Here is an 18,909-nt window from a genome sequence, read left to right as displayed (position 1 = left end):
TTAGAATCTATGTATTCTTACAAAAGCAAGAACAACCTTTAATGATTTTTAAAAGAACATTTGAGACACGAGATGTCAGAAAAACAACACATACAGTACCTAGCTCATTAAAAATAAAGCAAAGGAAGACTGAGATGGATGAGCAATGAATATTCATTGGTTTCAGTCTAAGAGTCAGCTAAGTTCTAAGATGAGTTGTGAAAGAAAGAAAAACTAAAGAGGTGGAGAAGAAAAAATACTGTGAAAAAAGTGGGTTTGATTTGTGGCAATTTTGCCCAGATCTGGAAATCGCTTTTACATACATTTAGTATAAGCATTTAGCTAATCATTTTCAGACCTCAATCCAAGCAGTGCACAAGTGAAACAAGCAGACTACAAAAGATCTACTCAAATGCTTTGCTGGACCCTAATTTTCTTTGTAAAAATCATTCCCAGTGTTAAAGAATTTAAGAAACAGTTCACTGAACTGAAAGTTCAAGTGAACAAAGGATGTCAAGCTTGTGTCTTTAAGTTAATAAGTTGTTCACAATCATCCTGAACAAATTATATATCCACAGGCATGCTGAGGTATTCCACAGTAAGTTCACCTTAAAAGTGAACAGTGGCAGACCACTTTGCCAGCACTCTGCACATTTTAACAGCTGCCTCACGTACTTCCTTCTAAAACCCCCCAAGAGGGAGATCAGAATCATATGCTCAGGACTGTCATCTAGGACCAGAGTTGACCTTTTCACCTTGCAGGTTTACAAGAAGTTTAAGATCCCCTGATCCAGGAGTAGCCTAGAACACTGTCCCATAAGATGTATCATTGATATGTCAGTGAGGCTATTTATTCAGTGCTCCCCGATTCTTTTCTCTGAGGACCTTCCTCATACTACAGGCTGCTAATACTTCTTGTGACACTGCTGCTGTGACAGCTCTTGATCAGGTCCTCAGACTGTCAATGAAGAGTTGCAGAACAGTGCTGCATTCCCAGACCTGTTCTCACAGAGCTTGAATAATTTGAGCCTTCCCAGTCTCAGGACTCACATGACTTTCATTGTGGTATGTCTTAACTAGTATTTTTGGTGTCCTCACTAATACTTTTGATGCCAAAAGAACTTTATTAAATAAAATTTGGTAAAATATACCAGATTCTCCAGCTCACATTGCACTTACCTGACTGACACGTTACAGTTCTCAATTTCTGTTATCTTAGACGATTTGCTATATCTAAGGATAAATAAGTCTCCATTAGCTCTGTAAATATACAACAGATGGCATTCTCAGTTTATCACTGCCTGATGGATGGTTTACAATGTTTGCACATACTGCAACCTTTAAAACTTCTCCATTGACTAATGAGCAGTAAAGAAGAACAGGGGGGTTATTTTCACTCAAGCAATCTGTTCAAATTTGGTTCTAATTGACTCTAACAGCACAGCCTTTCGGACTTCAGGCAACCTTTCTCTATCAAAGAGGAATACCCCTCTTGCTGGATACCTTCTGCTAGGAAGAAGCTAAGAGAAATTCAGGCACCTGTGATAGGATGTCCAAACACAGAGTTCTTCCCTGCCAGGTTCCCTCAGAATATATTCCAAAATCTTGCCATAGACTCAATCTGATAGATTCATTTTAGCCAAGAAACATGTGTGCCCATTTTCTTCCTCAAATATCTGCTGGTCCCGGTTGAAATACTGCTGCACACTTTGGATGTTTGGAGAGCCTTTTCCTTTCATATTCAAACGTTTGAGCCCTCCAAACAAGTACTACCTGGTTTTACTACTATTTTTTTATCTAAGAGAACAGCAATCCTGTGCAGAAGCTGGAAAACTGTCTGCCTAAAGACCTGATAGCAGAACACTGAACATGACCCTCTCAACACTTGTTCTCAAATTTAATTGCTGGATGATCTTTGTACTTCAACTTTTTACACCTTTTTCTTAAATCTACTAGCCCAGAAGTTTTTGCAATTAGTCCAGCTATCTGTCATAGGTATAATTATGTGGCTAATCTGAAGTGCTGTTTTGCTTCACGGGAAAAAAAAACCAAACTATTTTTTGGCAGAACTAAATGGCACATTGAAAGTGGGTCAATCCCAGACATACGACTGGTTAAATTAGTATCAGCTGAGTCACTTAACCTTCATTTACCTAATCTGTAGCACTTATTCTAATCAACTAGAGAGGTTAATATGGTTTTTTTCTTTATCACCATTCTTAACTCTAAGAAAAATCAATTATTAATTAGAATTGACTTCCACGGGCTCTTTTAAGAAACTCACCTTTGCCATTCAAACTGTCTGGCCAGATGGTTCATATACTTTGTAATACACTTAGGCCAACCAGATAACATCTAAAGAAATTAGTCATAACTTCAGACTCAAAAAACCATGGGATGGCATACTCAAAACATGTATGTGGTTACTCCGTCTTTTTACAACATGTCTATATGTAAAAACGTTTAAGGTTTTTTTTAGAATCTGGTAAAATTTTCAAGTAAATGACTGACAGCTGTGATTTCTTAGTGCAATCTGACATGATAGGATTATCTCATGTGCAGTTTCATATTATCACAGAGATCTTAGTATGTAAAAAGAGAAACATTAAACTTCCATCTCCTACATGCTCCTGGATGAACTTTAGTGATCCACAAAAAAGGCTTGCATTCTGTTCTTGATTTCAATTAAGAGAAATAAGAAAGCATGAAGAGAGAATTAACAATAAACAGGATCCTCCAGAGGATATTAGCTTTACTCCAGTTGATTTTTCCCTAAGGGCAAAGGAGATTGCAGTTTCAATCTAATAGGCTGGAGGGCAACTGCTTGGAAAGCAGCTCAGCAGAAAAGAAACAGGTAACCTGGAGGACTACAAGGTGAACACGAGGCAGCAACGCGTTCCTGAGGCCTTCGGCCAACAGCATCCTGGCCTGCATCAGGAAAATCACTGCCAGTAGGTCAAGGGAGGTGATTAGTTCCCTCTACCAAGCACTGCTGCAACCACGTTTAGAGTACTGTGTCCACTTTTGGGCTTCCCAGTACAAGACAGACATGGACATATGGGAGCAAGTCCAGCAAACAGCCACAAAGATGATCGTTGAATTAGAGCATCTGATATATGAGGAGTAGTTGGGGAAGCTGGCCTTGTTTAGCCTCCAGAAGAGATACCCCAGGAGCGAACCCTTCAACATGTATAAGCACCTGATGGGGATGGTGGGAGGAGGTAAAGATGACTGAGCCAGACTCTTCTCAGTGGTATACAGTGGAAGAAAGAGAGACAATGGGCAGATAGTGAAGTACAGAACACTCTGCTTAAGCATAAGGGGGAAAAACAAAACCAAACTCCAACCTTCACTGGGAGGGTGATCAAACACTGGAACAACTTACCCGGAGAGGTTCCCAGAGGAAGTATTTCCCCCGCTGAAATTGGTTAATAATTCTACTGGAGTTTTATACCTCAGAGCAACAACCTTACCCTTTCTGGAAGAACATTGTTTACTGCCCTCAAAACTACAATTCAAAATCAGCTGCTCTGACTCAATCCTCACAGGAACAAATCTGCTGATCGATTAAATAAAGTACATAGTGAAATCCTGACTATTAAAGTCACTGGGAGGTCTGCCACTAACTACTAGGGGAGCCAGGATTTATCCGTTTGTGTCTCTGATGAAAGCTCCAATTTAACTATTAAAGTTGTATTTTAATTACAAAATATAAGGGACAGGTTAATTATATATCCTGCTTTCATATATGGAAAACATGCTATTACAATAATTCCAATGAGGGTGCTTTAAAATCCCACCACTGTGGATATTTGGAAATATGTTCACTGATTAACCATTTTCAAGTTTATCTAAGAACATACTGCAAATTCTTCAAATGGCCTATCTTATTTAAAACTAAGCTTTATGAAACTCATACTTGTAATTCAAGATTGCATTTATGCTGCATTAATGCAAGTGTTTCTGAAATTCCTTGGAAGAAAATCACGTTGAAAAACATTAATTTCAAAGTCCCATCTATAACCCTATAAGTAAGTGGGGTAACATCTGGCCGGCAGACAGTCACTAATGGTGTTCTCCAGGGCTCAATTTTAAGGCCAGTTCTCTTTGATGTTTTTATCCATGACCTGGACACAGGATTTCAGTGCACACTAAGTAAGTTTGCCAATGATACTAAATTAGGAGGACTCATTGATTCCCCTGAGGGTAGAGAGACCTTACAGAGAGATCTTGATAGGTTAGAGCGCTTGGCAATCACCAACCATATGAAATTTAACAAGAGCAAATGCTAGAGACTGCACCTGGGACGGTGTAATCCTGGATATCTGCATAGATTTGAGGGACAAGAGGTTGGAGTGCAGCCCTGCAGAAAGGGATCTGGGAATTTTGGTTGATGGTAAGCTCAGTATCAATCAACAATGTGCCCTGGTAGCTACAAGGGCCAACCATATTCTGGGGTGCCTCAGGCACAGTGTAGCTAACCAGTCAAAGGGAGCGATTCTCTCACTATACTCAGCACTGGTGTAGCCTCACCTCAAGTACTGTGTGCAGTTTTGGGCTCCACAATATGAGGATACAGTGTTGGGAAAATGTTGCAATGCAGTGCTGCTGCACAAGCTGTTCTATCAGCTCTGTCCCCTGTATAGCCCCAGCCCAGGGCTGCAAGCATAGACAACTGAATAGAGCATCAATAAAATGTTGTAACAAAGGTAATGATGGGCCTGACAGTTCAAAGGATGTTGATGTATGAGAAACTGGCCCTTAGCTACCGAAGCAATGGGAGATCTATCATTGTGGCTACTAAGAACTGAGACGTACAGAACTTGAGGTAATCGTCCTTGAAGACTAAAAGAAAGAAGAAACAAAACAATGAAGTAGTCGGACTCCAGAACAAGATGTGAAACCCACTGTCAAGATAATAATGACTGATAAAGTATAATTCTGTGTATTTTGGATTAGGTAATGCTTTGTAGGTGCATAAATACATGTATGCGAACTCATGTAAGCTGTTACTCTCTGCGGAGGTGACCCAACGCTGCTGGACCTGAATAAAATCCTAGAGTAACCCACGACGGAGTTCGAGTCTCCTTTAACAACAGAAATATTAGAACGTGTCCAAAGGAGGGCAACAAAGATAGTGAAAGGACTAGAGGGCATGACTTACGAGGAGAGCCTGAGGATACTTGGCTTGTTCAGTTTAGAAAAGAGGAAACTGAGGACCTCATTGTTCGATACAACTTCCTCACAAGGGGGAGCAGGGAGGGAGGTGCTGATCTCTTCTTTCTCGTGTCCGGTGATAGGATGCAAGGGAATGGCTTAGAGGTGCATCAGGGGGAGTTCAGACTAGTTATTAGGAAGAAGTTCTTCACTGAGAGAGTGGTCTAGCACCAAAACAAGCTCCCCAGGGAGTGGTCACGGATCCAAGCCTGTTGGTGTTCAAGAAGCATTTGGACAATGCTCTTAGATACACGGCTTAACTTCTAGGTTGCTCTGTGCGGAGTCAGGACTCAAAGATCCTCATGGGTCCTTTCCAGCTCAGGATACTCTATGATTCTATGAAATCTTCCAAGGTACCAAAGGAAGATTTGATCTAAAGTCAGTAAAAGACATTTATATGCAGAATTTTAAGGAAAGTCATATTCATGGAATTAGAACTGGCTTAACTGATATTATCACTAGATTTCAGAGACCATATCTTTACCTGTGTTGTAAGCCTGTGCTGTAGATGCTTTAAAGCTGATAGCTGACACTGTGTTCTTTTGACAAGCTCTCTTGGAAAAAGACTACCAGAAGCAACGCAAACTGTGCAGCGCCTACAGCTAACAGGATGCCGAAGTCCTATAAAGGAGAGAACATACTGAGGAAGGCATTCTCTGTTGTTATTTTCTCATCGGTATTACATTCCCAGCAAGTGCTTATAGTAGATATAAATGACCCACAGAACACAGGTCTTCTCATTGCAGATGGATTCAATGCTATGTGGAAATGGGCCTTTTTTTTTTTTTTTTTTCATTTGCTTCATTGCCAGAGCAATTGTTGCATGGAATTTAAATGTCCACAGTGAAAGTGAATTCTTCTTACAGTATATATACTCTTATACTCTTGATTCAAGTTTACTCTATAGTAAAATTATTCTGCTTTCTCTTTCAGTTTCATAAAGCGTTGGTTTTTATTCCAACAGATGAACTACTTCTTTTCTGATCTTTTAAAGTCTTAGCTTAGCTTCCAGTTCCCACACTGACACCTAAGCACCTGGGAGTCCTTCATCTAATGTTCATCAATGAAAAGTTACTGCCTACAGACATTCACCGTTTTGTTACCACCTCCTACCACAGGATAATCTTACTTGCAACATTTACCAACAGAGTCTCACACAAACCATGCAGATCAAGAATCATTCAGGTCCAGCACTTTGTTTTCCTATTAAAACTTAGTTCTCTCCAGCTCAAAGGATGAACTGACTCCCAGGTTTTGTTCTAAATACGTAAGATAGCACTCTTCTGTAGATTAAATTTACCTTCCCTTAATAGCATTCTGAGTTCTGCCCTGAGTCTGTTTCCCATTTCAATCAGCTGCTGCTTCTCTTGGCCCAGAATTGAGATTTTTCTTGCTGCTTCCTTCAGTTTATTTTGCATTCCTTGTGGAGTGCATCTGACACCATACTGAAGACCAACACCAGGACCTATGTCAGGTAACTGTTGTCCAAGATCTACCATTTTTTCTTCAAGACCTTTGGGTTTTGGCCCCTGAAAATAACAGATAGTGCTTATAATGAATACTGTGGTCTGCAGGTTTAGAGATTTGTACAAACACACATTAGAATCCAGTTGAAGAAAAAGCATAACGTTGACGTCTACAGGCCATTTTTGAGGGTCCATTTTCAAGATTCTGTTAGAAATACAGGGCAGACTAAACCACGGAGCAAAACACTGTAACAGCCTGGGACACTCACAAAAATATTGTTAACTGTAAGTGTAAAATAATACACATAAGATAAACACCATATAACTGTAAACCAGAGAGCAGTTAATTTTAAGCTAAAATGTGGAAAAAACCCCACTGTACAGCAGATAGCAAGCCACAACAAACCCTTCTTTGTGTAGTCATCACGTGCACACACACATATGGGGTAGATATGACATAAAATGGTGTTTTAAAGAGAAATGCTGCAGAGTGAAAAGTAAAGATTCTACAATTGGTTTTGCCCGTTGTTTGTAAGGTACTCTCAGAACTGTTTCCAGCTGCCAGCCTATGCCTAAGAAGGGTTATGCACTAAGAAGAAATAAAAGAGACAGCAGAAATAGACAGGAAATGATAGTTCAATATAAGTGAAGACAGCATTAACTACAATTCCAGCATTTTGCTCAAGTTTTGACCTGCACATCTGCTATTTACATGCCTCTACATATAAAGCACAAGTAGTTCAGCATTTTGCGCTGAAGATGCACATCACTGCCTGAAAAATATTCTTGCTCTCACATCCAGCCCTGAGCGTTCAATTATAGTTTAGCATCATGAAGCAAAGAATTAATCTCTGGCACAGAGAATGTTCAGCTCCTATCTTACTGTCTCCGAGGCAAAGCCATGCTCTACTCTTCTTTTAAGGCTCTATCCCCACTTAAAAGAAATGTGAAGAAAATGAGCATGCATCTTGGACAGTAGTTTGTAAAACATTTTCTGCAACAGAAAAGAATAGTTGGTATAAAATTCAGTTTACACCTAATTCCAGAAGTGGCCAAAGAAAAAAAGTAAAACTATGTTGTCTGTACTGGTACACAATGATTTCCTACATATAATTTGACAGCAGGAACAAAAACATCTCCTTCGATATTCAGCAAAAAGATACAACTAAGATTAACATGAACTGCGCCTGGTGGGTTGTACACGTTTACACTCAAGGTTCCCAAGGCTCCGAAGTTTTATTTAAACACTGATATTGTTTCAGTTGCTAAAGTTCTTAGCTTTTAATGTATATCAGCACCTCTCATCCTTATTTATTACTTAGGTATTATTTCCATTTCCTTGAACTTAAGATGGCTACTGGTGAGCCTTAACAGTAAGATTAAAGTGTGAAACAGATACTAGCAGATTTTACAGATGATTTGAAAATTAGAACCCCCTTATTTTTTTAATTGTATTTTAACCTATCTTGCTTTAGACTCCATTTACTACACCATGAAATCACTGGGAGACATGAGGGGGGAGAACATACAGTGACTTACTCCTCACGCAGCATTAGGTATTTGTCCCGGTTTTCAATTCCTTTATTAGTTTTCTAAGAGACCTCTCATCAGAGTCCAGTAGTGACACAGTATGTACAGTTTCAACTCTATTTACCTTATTACAAGGTATATTGAAAGATTTTTGGTATTTAAAAAAAAGTTAAAATATGGATTTACAATGGAAAACTCAAAGAGGTGATACACAGCAGTCCAAGAATTTGCAAGTGGAAAAAAAACCCCAACATATCAAGAAGGGCTTGAAAGATCAGGAGTGACTTGTGACAGGAAATGACTAGTGAAAATTTATTGCCTAGAAAGAATGAGCACACGTTTGGTTGAAAAAATCATTGCTGGCGCTCGTCTAACCCTCATTACTAACTGTCCACATAAATGTATATTGCTTTAGTTCTTAGCATTTATTCAAACAAAAATAATACATTATTTAATTAAACATACACGCACATATATTTTAGGTAGTTTAAACCTCTTCATACCTTTTCTGTGTCTGGGTTTACTATATAATCCAAGTTAGTTGAGCTGACTTTGATATTACTCATAACAGTTCCAGTTGAAATTTTGTTTGTGCATAATGAACCTAAAAGAGGAGTATAATATGAATGTGTATGTATTTATACAGAGTATATGTATTTATACAGCTTTAATAGCAACACCTGCTTCAGAACTGTCTCATTCATATACATGCACACCACTTCAGCAGATGTAAACAGAGCTGAAGAAATATAAAAAATAGTAGTCTCGTATGCAAATATCAGACAGCTACAAAATACAGAAGTGACTAAAGATACATATTAGAAAGGTCAATTCATGGGTAAGGAGCACAGAGAAGTTCTTTTTCCTTCCAATACTGCATTATTTACTCACTCTTGGGAAACTGTCAATATTGAGTATAACAAAAATAATTAAGACACAGTAGCTTCTTTCAATCACAGTCGAAAAAAATCACCAATAAATGGAAGTTAATCCTGAAAAATTATTTAGTTCCAGTAAAAATGTGAGTCTGAACATACTGATGTATACGGACAAGTCGGGAAAGAGCAGATGACTCTCTGGAAACCAGAAGTGCCACCTAAGTTACTCTCCCATTGTCTTAAAAATTTCAGATTTAACATTATCATCTCTTCTAGTGACTGAATATGATCTCCATAGATTTTTAAAAGGGACATTTAAAAGGGATATAAGAAAGATTACTTAGGTTGAATAAGTCTTCCAGCCATAAAGAAAATGGTAATACATTTCTGAAAACTTAGATTTATCAGCTGACAAAGATTACTGCTTCTCTTGGACACTGCTAAACTCTAGCAGCAGTAAATCTTTTACATATTGGACTACAACATCTTCAAAAAACAGTGGACTAACTTTAACTGCTTGTGACAAAAAACTGTGGTTGCATTTGTTTATTTAAAATTAACAAAGCTTTTGCTTTAATTTGTTATTAATGCCTCATTATTAACAAATATAGAATATACTTATATTTATTAAAAACGCCTGCATACTTAATTAGCCACTGATCTCATATTACTGTACAAGTAACAGTGTAAAACTAATTCTGCAAACTGGTAACACACAGATCCAGTCACACTGCAAAATTAAAACAGAGAAGCATGACAGCAAAATGGTTGGCACAACAAAATGGCTTTCATCAAACCCATCTTATTTTTTCTGAAATACAGAAAACAATGCATGGTGACTCTGCAGTAGTTTGAAGCAACTAGAAGTTAAATGTTTACATAGATGACACACAGAGATGTAGAAATCAGCTATCCACCAGTACTTGTATAACTGGTGAAAGGTGCTAAACACAGGGCTACTTATTCCACAGAAGTAAAAGACGTCCTTGAAAAAGTTATACCCTGCCTATTTAAAAAACCAAACAAACCAGCACAAATCAGAGCTAGTTATTCCATTACCATTGATTTTCTTTCCCCTCTTCTCCAGACTTACAGAAGGCACAATGTTTATGAAGAAAAGATCCAGTTTTGTTTCTAAACAGGCCTGCACAAGAGCCAATCAAAACTGAATTTAACAAATTTTCAGAAATTTCCTACAAAACGTATCTAGTTGTAATGGACATACCTTCTGCAGGTTTTTGTTTTGTTTTTTCTTTAATGTTATCAGCTTTGACTTTCCCATGAAGGATAATAAAAAAATGTAAAAATGAAAGTGTAAGACATACTGAAATGATGTACTGAAATGTTACTGAAATGAGATGCTAAAAATCACTCAACTAACGTGTGGCAATATTTGGTAAAAGGATGCATTTGAAAGTACTATATATTTTTAATATTGAGATCTTTTAAAATTTTTAGCTTCCTGATGGAGACACCTTAAAGGCCACCCAGTAAGCATACCTACAAAGAAGGGTATCTCCTGAGCCTCCAGCTGTAGGAAGAAGGACAAAGAAACTGTGATAACAAACTGACCTTCCAGGAAAACAGGAGTTAGCAACAACAATACCTGAAACTGATGTCCTAAGCCTGCCTAGGTATCTACACCAAAAATGTATAAAAAGTAACTCACTACCTACCGAAAATGAGCCTGTCTGCAAGATCCTCCCTGCACATGATCTCCCAAACAGGCTGGAACCTCACTGGGGACACCTGGCTGACTCCCAACTCAGTAATGCGGATCATCTTTGAAGTGAGACTTTTTTCCCCATTGTCTACTAGCCCCACTTCTGGGAGCGGTTTGGCAAGTGTCATACCAGTAACACCTCACATAATATATAGGCATGTCCACAGGGAAAGGTTTGTAAGAAAGACATGGACCTGTCAAGTGGAGGCCCATGAAAATTATCAGAGGACTAGAATACCTCTCCTATGAAGAAATTTTTTATGATGAGACATTGCAACAGGTTGCCCAGGGAAGTTGTGCATGCCCCATCACTGGAAGTGTTCAAGGCCAGGTTGGATGGGGCTTTGGGCAACCTGCTCTAGTGGAAGGTGTCCCTGCCCACCACAGAGCAGTTGGATGAGGTGACCTTTAAAGGTCCCTTCCAATACAAACCATTCTGTGATTCTATATATTTGCTTCACTAGTTGGAATTCTGTAATAACTTGTAATATACATGTATTTGCTTTACTCTTGCAAGATATATACACATTTGCTCTTCCTAGTGGTAATTTTGTAGTGACTTATATGTGTGTGTGTGTATTTGTTTTTACCAATAATAGTTTTGTAGTAATTTGTAATAAAGAAATTCTCAGATTCTCAGACGTCTGTGTGCTATGGAATCCTGAGAACCGCACGGTCATGATCTTTACATACCCGTGGGTTGGGTAGCCCTCATAGGTCGTGACTGTGACCGCTACTTTCCCTTAACTGAATTCAGAGTTCTGTGGTGAGAGTTGTCACCTTGCTCTGCAAGCTGTCTGTTTTCTGTCAGAGGAAGAGGGGACATCATCTGCTCATCAAGACTCTCCATTTCTTTCCTCATTTGTGCAACAGCAGCCCGAAGGTTGGCATTCTGCTCCTGCAACTTTTTTATTTCCAAGGTAGGAGTATCTTTGCTCACAGAACTTGTATCGTCACACTGAAATATCTGTAAAATAGAAGTACAACACAGTAACAACCGTTCATTAATGAGCAACACATATTGTCTCCACACCACCACACACAGAGATCCTAGTATTTTCAATCCATGAACAGACTTGGGAGAAAAGAACAACGGGAAGAAAACAAAGAAATCTGGTTATCCTGGGGATTTGCCAGGGAAAAAAGTGCTGTGATGAGAACCTGAGATTGGGAAAGTGGCACAGATGGGGAGGAGGATGGTCACAGAGGTGACTGTCTTATCACTGTTGTTCTCTGAAGTGTGCGATCTCTGTCTCTTCTACTCATGGGTAACCCATCTCCTTGAAGAACTCCCTGGCTCAATAGCAGTCCCCTTTCTGACCTGCCAAATTCTTGAAAGTGCCTAGCTGGAAGATCACATAATCATCCAGAATTACTGTAAGCAATCTTTTCTTATCTGTGCACTTGTACGGTATTATTAGCATGCTCCAGTTAGGTAGACATGATCTAAGTCATACTCAAAATCAGTTACAAGCAAGATTTTCTAGGCAGGTATGTTCCTATCTGTCACTTAATTAAAGGACAAGAATGATGATTGTAGTACTTCTAGCATCCTCAGGGGGTCTCAGACCAATCGGGAGAAAGGACCGGCATGCTGAAGATACTGTACTATGGTGTATTTAAACTTAAATCTTTCTTGCCTCATTCATCTGAACTAGAGGCTAGCCAACATACTATTCCTTCTTTACGAAGACTCCTTGACACAAATGGTATTGATTTTAAATTTTTAATCACTTTTCCCCTTCTGTTTGTTTACAATTCATTCTGTGCAGAAAAAATAAGCAAAAAGGTTTTAGCTCGTAATTTTTTTTTTGTTTAGTTATTTCTTAAACAATGGCCCTTCACATAAAATCAAGAGACAAAAATGGTTTTGCTGAGATGGGTACTGCTCATCCTACAGGCCAAAAGTGCAAAACAGAGACAGAGTGTATTAGCAACAGAAAGAAAAGCATGACAATGAAAACAAAGTCTTGCCAACAACAGTAACAGTCAGTTACAGTGGAAGACAACAGTGAATGTGAACAGCAAAAGAACTCCTCCCCAACCCCAATTCTCTTGGTATTTGAATGATCAATTTGCAAATCAGTCCAGTTTGAAATCAAACTGGCAAAAACCACTTGCTCCATAGTAAGTTTTTGATAGTAGTCTACTTTTGTCTAATTTATTATTAAAAAATGTTTTCAGGAAGTATCTTTCGGAATACACTTTCTGCATTCAGAAACCACTAGGCTTGCTTAACACTGCTTTTTCTTATCTGCAGGCTCTGATAATACACTCGTAACTGCCCACTGTTGAGCATATGAAGCTGCCCAGTAGGGTGCACTGCAGCACAAACTTTACTTTCATTCTTTTGTAAAAGACCATTTTCTACTCAATGCACTATCCTTCAGCATGGCTTCAAACCAGCATTATGTTTGCGAACCTGAATGGCTTTTAAAAAATGTATTTTAATAAGTAGCAAAGAAAGGAAAGAGAGTTTGTGATACTAGAATAAAATACGTTATTTTAAACAGCTGTAAAATTAGTATTTTGAAACACTGCCTTAAAATTTGAAGTTTGCTACTTCAGATTCTACTCTGAATTGCAACTAACACAGAGTCTCAGGAACATTACAGAAATTAATTCTTCCCATTCTTACGTGCCATGATGGTGCAGTACATTGTTCAGTTTTGAAGCAACTGCCTAGATCCAGCTTGCTCCTTTTGCTAGTGAGTAATGGATCAGAGCCATAATGAAGCCTATGACACCTAATTTATGCGCATTCTGGGCTAGATATGTCTATATTTTGAATTAAACATATCAAACAGATGAACTGCTTACAAGAAGTCCAGCGGAAAAAATCCACAAGGTTGTAATCTCGGAATGAATTAGTCCCAGTCAGGACCTTAAGTGTTGTCTAACCTGTTCCTCCTCTTAGGGTAAAATACTGTGATTAAACGATGCTTGTATTGTCTGTTCTCTCTCAACAGTCAAAGCAGAAAGAATAGTCTTCACTTTATGCAACCTGTAGTCTGTTTTCTGTAGATCAACTTCAACCCAGGAGGAAGGGAAGGGAGGGAAAGCGGAGGACGTCAGTAGCTCAAGGACAAAAGGTGGAGATTAAAAAGAAAGAAAATAAATAAAAAAAGAAGGAAAGCAAAGAAAAAGATATTTTAAATCACAGGACAGGGACTTAAAGCATATCCCTTCTGGCTCTGTCAAAAATTGCCTTTACAGAAAAATAATTTGGCTTCATTGTCTCATCTTCTGTATGTGGAATGGACAATGCTGACTAATCTCTCAGATGCATTCCTACTGATGCCTATGAATCATTCTGGGAAGACAATGGTAAAATAAAACACCAGAGTAAATGCCTGCATTCTAAATTTCGTAAACAAGTGTTTCCTCTGTACCCATGAGTTTACTAGGCTACTGGTCATTGCTAATTGAGAATTACTGTTAGTCCATTGTGTAACAGTCTCTAAACATGTATTTAATTTTTCAGAAACAGAAGCTTGTACATAATTCCTGTATGTACTTTCTTCTATACAAAAATACTCCAAGTTTTCCAAGACTAATATTGTTCCCTTGATAGAAATCATGCTGTACTGTGATCTGAAACTCTTTCTGCCCTAGAGCTGCTCTAAGAGGGATATTTCTTCTTCTGATACAACGCCAAGAGAAAAGCAGTGGCATCTCTCAAGCTGACCTGACTTCACTGCAAGGAAGCAAAAGTCACAATTAGAGATTGTCCAAGAAAATTAATCTGGTCTCTGATTAAATATATTTGATGAACTGCTGTGCACAATATAGAATTACTGTTTTACAGATTTCTGAAAGAAGGCTTAAGTCATGCCTCCCCTGAGAAACACCATGATGGAAAAAATCGATAGCTCTCTATGCAACAGATGGCTCCTAACCAGTGTTAATTTGAAATTCTCACCTGCTCTCTTGCTGAAGACAGACTTTGTGTTAGATCCTCTGCTTTCTGATACCATTTACTTTCAGCATTCTCACAGAGCTGCTGCCAGTCCAGTACTGCTTGCCTTTTACTCTGTTCCAAAATCCATTCTCGCTCAGCTGCCAGAGACAGTTGTTGTTTAAACCTATGATAAACAGAGCAAAGCTGTTGATTTCAGCAAGACCAACACTAAGAATGTTTTGTGTTTGTTTTGTTTATTAAATCTCAGCCTTGTTTGCTGTCCTCATCTTCTTTCCTTGTTCTGTTTTCCAAATTATCTATTTTATTCTATACTACTCTATGTACTTTACTGGACAAAAGCATTTTAATTGCTTAGAGCTCAGCAGTCTCTAAGCGTCCATCTCTATGGGTATTTAGAATCAGCTTTGGAGGTCACCTCAGCTCAAGTGGAATAAACCGCTCTTCAACACCAATACTGCTCTTGGCAATACCGTCCACAGCACATTTCCCATTTACTAATAATGAAAACGAGATACAGAAGAGCTAGGAATGAAAGTTGTTGGATTGTCAAGATAAAATTCCTAGGCTCAAAGGCTGCTGCATATACAGACATTGAAAACACACTGTGGAAACAGAAGAGATAGAGGATGCATGAAGTAAGACAAACCTCATATTCAGAATTTAAGGGCTTTCAAGACAGGTTCAGTAGTCATATGTCTGAGCTTTTAAATCACAAAGCTGTCGAGACTTCAGGGCACTCTTAGGATTGGTTGTAAATGTCACTTTAGACAAAATCTCTACCATTCTGCACCTTTCTGGAATTTGGCCAACTGTGTCCTCAATTTATCTTCTTGTCCATGCATTGATTGAATTTGGAATGTTTTAGAGGCAGACTCCTTAGAAATCTCAATCAGATGAGAATCTTCGCTTGTTTTTAGCACTATAATTTCTTCTTGAAGTCTACATACAAGAACAATCCCCCCTTCCAGGTTAATATATGCTTGCTTAAGACAATTAACAAAACATGTGATGCAATCTTGGATATAAATCTGTTCAATTACTTTTTTTTTTTTTTTTTTGATTAGCAGCTCAGAGGGACTTTATCATGAGCCAAATGTATACTGTAAACCACGCATTTCCAGTCATACAAAACACAGGCCAGCTAAGCAATTCTTTAGTTTTCAGTGGCCTTCTTGGACTGATAGCTGCCTCTTTCCAGGCTGGCTATGAAAGAAGTTCATTACTTCTGGTATGTTGCTCCTTCTCTAGGTTTCCACACGCTATCTTTTCCACATGATCTCATTTCCTCGTTAAACCTTGAGGAGATGTTTCTTGATCATGTCAATCATAAAACTGATGTTTATATACATGTATGGAAATTTTGCTACAAATCTTCTTGCAGTAATATACATAGAACACCCCGGGATGGAAAGATCACCTGGTCCAACCCTTCCCGGGAAAGGGAGCCTAGATGAGACTATCTAGTACCCTGTCCAACCGTATCTTGAAAATCTCTAGCAATGAGGACTCTACCACGTCCCTAGGGCAGTTCTTCCAGTGATCGATTGTTCTCACTGTAAAAAAAAAATCCTTTTCTACATTGAGATGAAACCTCTCCCAGTGCGATTTGCACTCATCGCCCCTTGTCTTCTCTGTGGCTCCTTGTGAAGAGAGACTCCATCCTCTCTGTAGCCACACTTTACACACTAGAAAACTGTGATGAGGTCCCCCCAAGCCTTCTCCAGAGAAAAGACCCAACTCTTTCAGTTTTTCTATATAGGGCAGATTTTCCAGCTCTCTGATCATCTCTGTGGCCTTCTCCAGTCCATCTGTGTCTTTTTTTCAACTGTGGGGACCAGAACTGGATGCAGTACTCCAGATGTGGTGTCTGTTTAACCACAAATTACTGGGAGCTTTTCACATGAGTAAGTTGGACACAAAACTGGTAATTATGATGTTGTGAATTTCTTTCGTCACAGCTTATGAAACAAGATAAATCAAGTCACTCACTTTCTAATAAGAGCATCCTTCTCTCTTAAACAAGCACTGGGACTCCATTCTCTTTTGCACAGCTCAATTTCCAGACTTGTTTGTCTCATCTGGAGTTCTCTTATCTGCTGCTTCAACATTTTAAATTGTTTTATTTGGACATCTTTCACTGAAGCTGGCATTTCATCCTTTTCCTTGGCAGCATGAGCTAGTTCCTCATTCCTAGAAGAAGTAGAGAGACAGAATAAAGTGGGTTTTCAAGCAACACAACCACATTATTTTTTAGTACTGTCAATTTACTTTCTTATCGATATCATTTGAGCAAATTCAAAGAATCATTGTTGGAAGCAGTGGAAACAGAAATCAGTATCTGCTCTTCAGTGCAATAGGTTGTGGGGAGGTCTTTTCTGGTTGTTTTTTCAAACTAAGAATGCCACTATTTAGTTGGACTTAGGACACAGGATGAATCCTTCTTATACCACTGCAGAGAGTTTAACTCCAATTTATCACAGAACTTTAAGTTTGTGATTAGCACAAAGAACAACAGTATTTCACCTAAATATGGGATCCAGATGATCCTAAAAATGAAGTTTTTTCCCCTTTTTTTTTTTTTTTTAAAGATGACTCCTAGAGAAGATTTTTTAACAAGTGAACTACTCCATTCAACATACTCTTTTACCAAACTCAAAATATTCTTCACAGTAATTGAACAATTGAAAGACACCTATGATCAAGTGCTCCAAATAAGAGACTGTAGGGATCCATGGATGAGCACGTGAGTGAGCATGCACTCACACAAAAATAAGAGACCAGGTTTAAAGTGACACAGAAGTGAGTTGCTAGAAGAAAAGACCCCCAAATAGTACCTACAGAAAACTCAGATCTAACAGTAAATAAAAAAGGAGTTATGCAAGTAATAGTTGTGTAATGTTCTTGCCCTCTGAAGCTGACCTGCATATAAATTTTCAAAATATATCCAAAATTTCAAATATAAAGGATTAAAACAAAACAGAAGGAAAAGAAATTGAACTATGAGTAAGTCTTATTTCTTAAGTTTGAACTAGTGATGAGTAAAACATAAAAGAGAAACCCCCTAATAATACTCTAGTTTGAATGAGTTACTTTCTGTCACTGTATTCACAATCTGCCTGCAGCAGCTTGAAAAACTATAAAGTTGTGACTGAACACAACTGGACTTACTGGATTCAAATCAAGTGTGTGAAATATGAGCCACCAAAACTAGCCACACAATCTAGAAGTGGGATGAACTAAGCTTTTTCATATTTACCGCTTAGAAGAGGTACTTCTTTTTCAGTAAAGACAGAAGGTACCACTGTACCACTAAAACTTCTAAGATAAAATTTTATTTGAAGTGACAGAGGTTACATCCAGAAAGAATTAACCTGAATCCGTGCAACTTAACAAATATTTCATACAAAGAGTTACCTCCTCCTGTTGTAACAGTATATATTACTAGATCAATTAACTCATGTACACCACCCCAAGCTGTTGCTAAAACAAGATTATGTGAAAAAGAGTAAGTTGAAAGTGGCGTGGAATTGTAGAGTCTGTGAAAAGAAGTTTGTTTCAATCATAATCAGAATTGTACAATACCAAGCATCTTTCACAGCAACAAAATCGTTGGACTGGTTTTCTTTCTCCAGTTTCAGATTAAACATTTCTACTGTTTGCAGTGATTCTGTTGTTTGTATTCCACTCTCTTTGAGGGCCTCTAGTTCTCTGGTCAGCAGCTTCACCTTAAAATGGAGGAGAATCAGACTTAAGAATTCTAATGACAGCCTGATACAACCTAATTTTTTAAGACACAGTTGAAGTGTTAGCATCAGCTCCAGAAACAAAATAGTATAAAAAGTTGCGAGGTGTTTTCTTTTAGAGGGTACGAGGAGGTGGTTCTTTTGTTTGTGTTTTTTTTTAATTTGTAAGTGACATTTTGTATGGTATAAACATTAGATCAACAAAACACTTTAAAACACATTCCCCATAATCTATAATGTCTGCTGATATTCATATCCTCTACCTATACCTATTACCTACGTCAACGTGAACCCTGAATACTACCCCTTTCTATCTCTGCCTAAAGTTCCTTTCACACAGATTCTTTTATTCAGCGACTTCTTGGCTTTCCCTGCAGCTGGACTTACTAATACATGAGGGAAATGACTGCATATGACCTCTCTCCTTCCTTTGCTTAACACTTCCATCACC

General features: G+C 38.3%; 1 protein-coding gene across 1 annotated transcript in view; it reads right to left on the bottom strand.

The window, feature by feature from the left end:
- CCDC57 (coiled-coil domain containing 57) overlaps nt 1–18,909 on the bottom strand; it is a 43,294-nt gene that overhangs the window by 11,789 nt on the left and 12,596 nt on the right. The window contains exons 4-9 of the mRNA XM_042802296.1: nt 16,705–16,905; nt 14,716–14,878; nt 11,574–11,760; nt 8,696–8,796; nt 6,497–6,725; nt 5,681–5,817 (exon numbers count right to left, since the gene is read on the bottom strand). Coding sequence (XP_042658230.1) covers nt 5,681–5,817; nt 6,497–6,725; nt 8,696–8,796; nt 11,574–11,760; nt 14,716–14,878; nt 16,705–16,905 — 1,018 coding nt within the window. The remainder of the gene's footprint in view (nt 1–5,680; nt 5,818–6,496; nt 6,726–8,695; nt 8,797–11,573; nt 11,761–14,715; nt 14,879–16,704; nt 16,906–18,909) is intronic.

The sequence above is a fragment of the Tyto alba genome, unplaced genomic scaffold (assembly GCF_018691265.1).
Source record: "Tyto alba isolate M040663 unplaced genomic scaffold, T.alba_DEE_v4.0 Super-Scaffold_39, whole genome shotgun sequence".
NCBI classification, from domain to species: Eukaryota; Metazoa; Chordata; class Aves; order Strigiformes; family Tytonidae; genus Tyto; species Tyto alba.
This window is presented reverse-complemented; position numbering and strand designations above follow the sequence as displayed.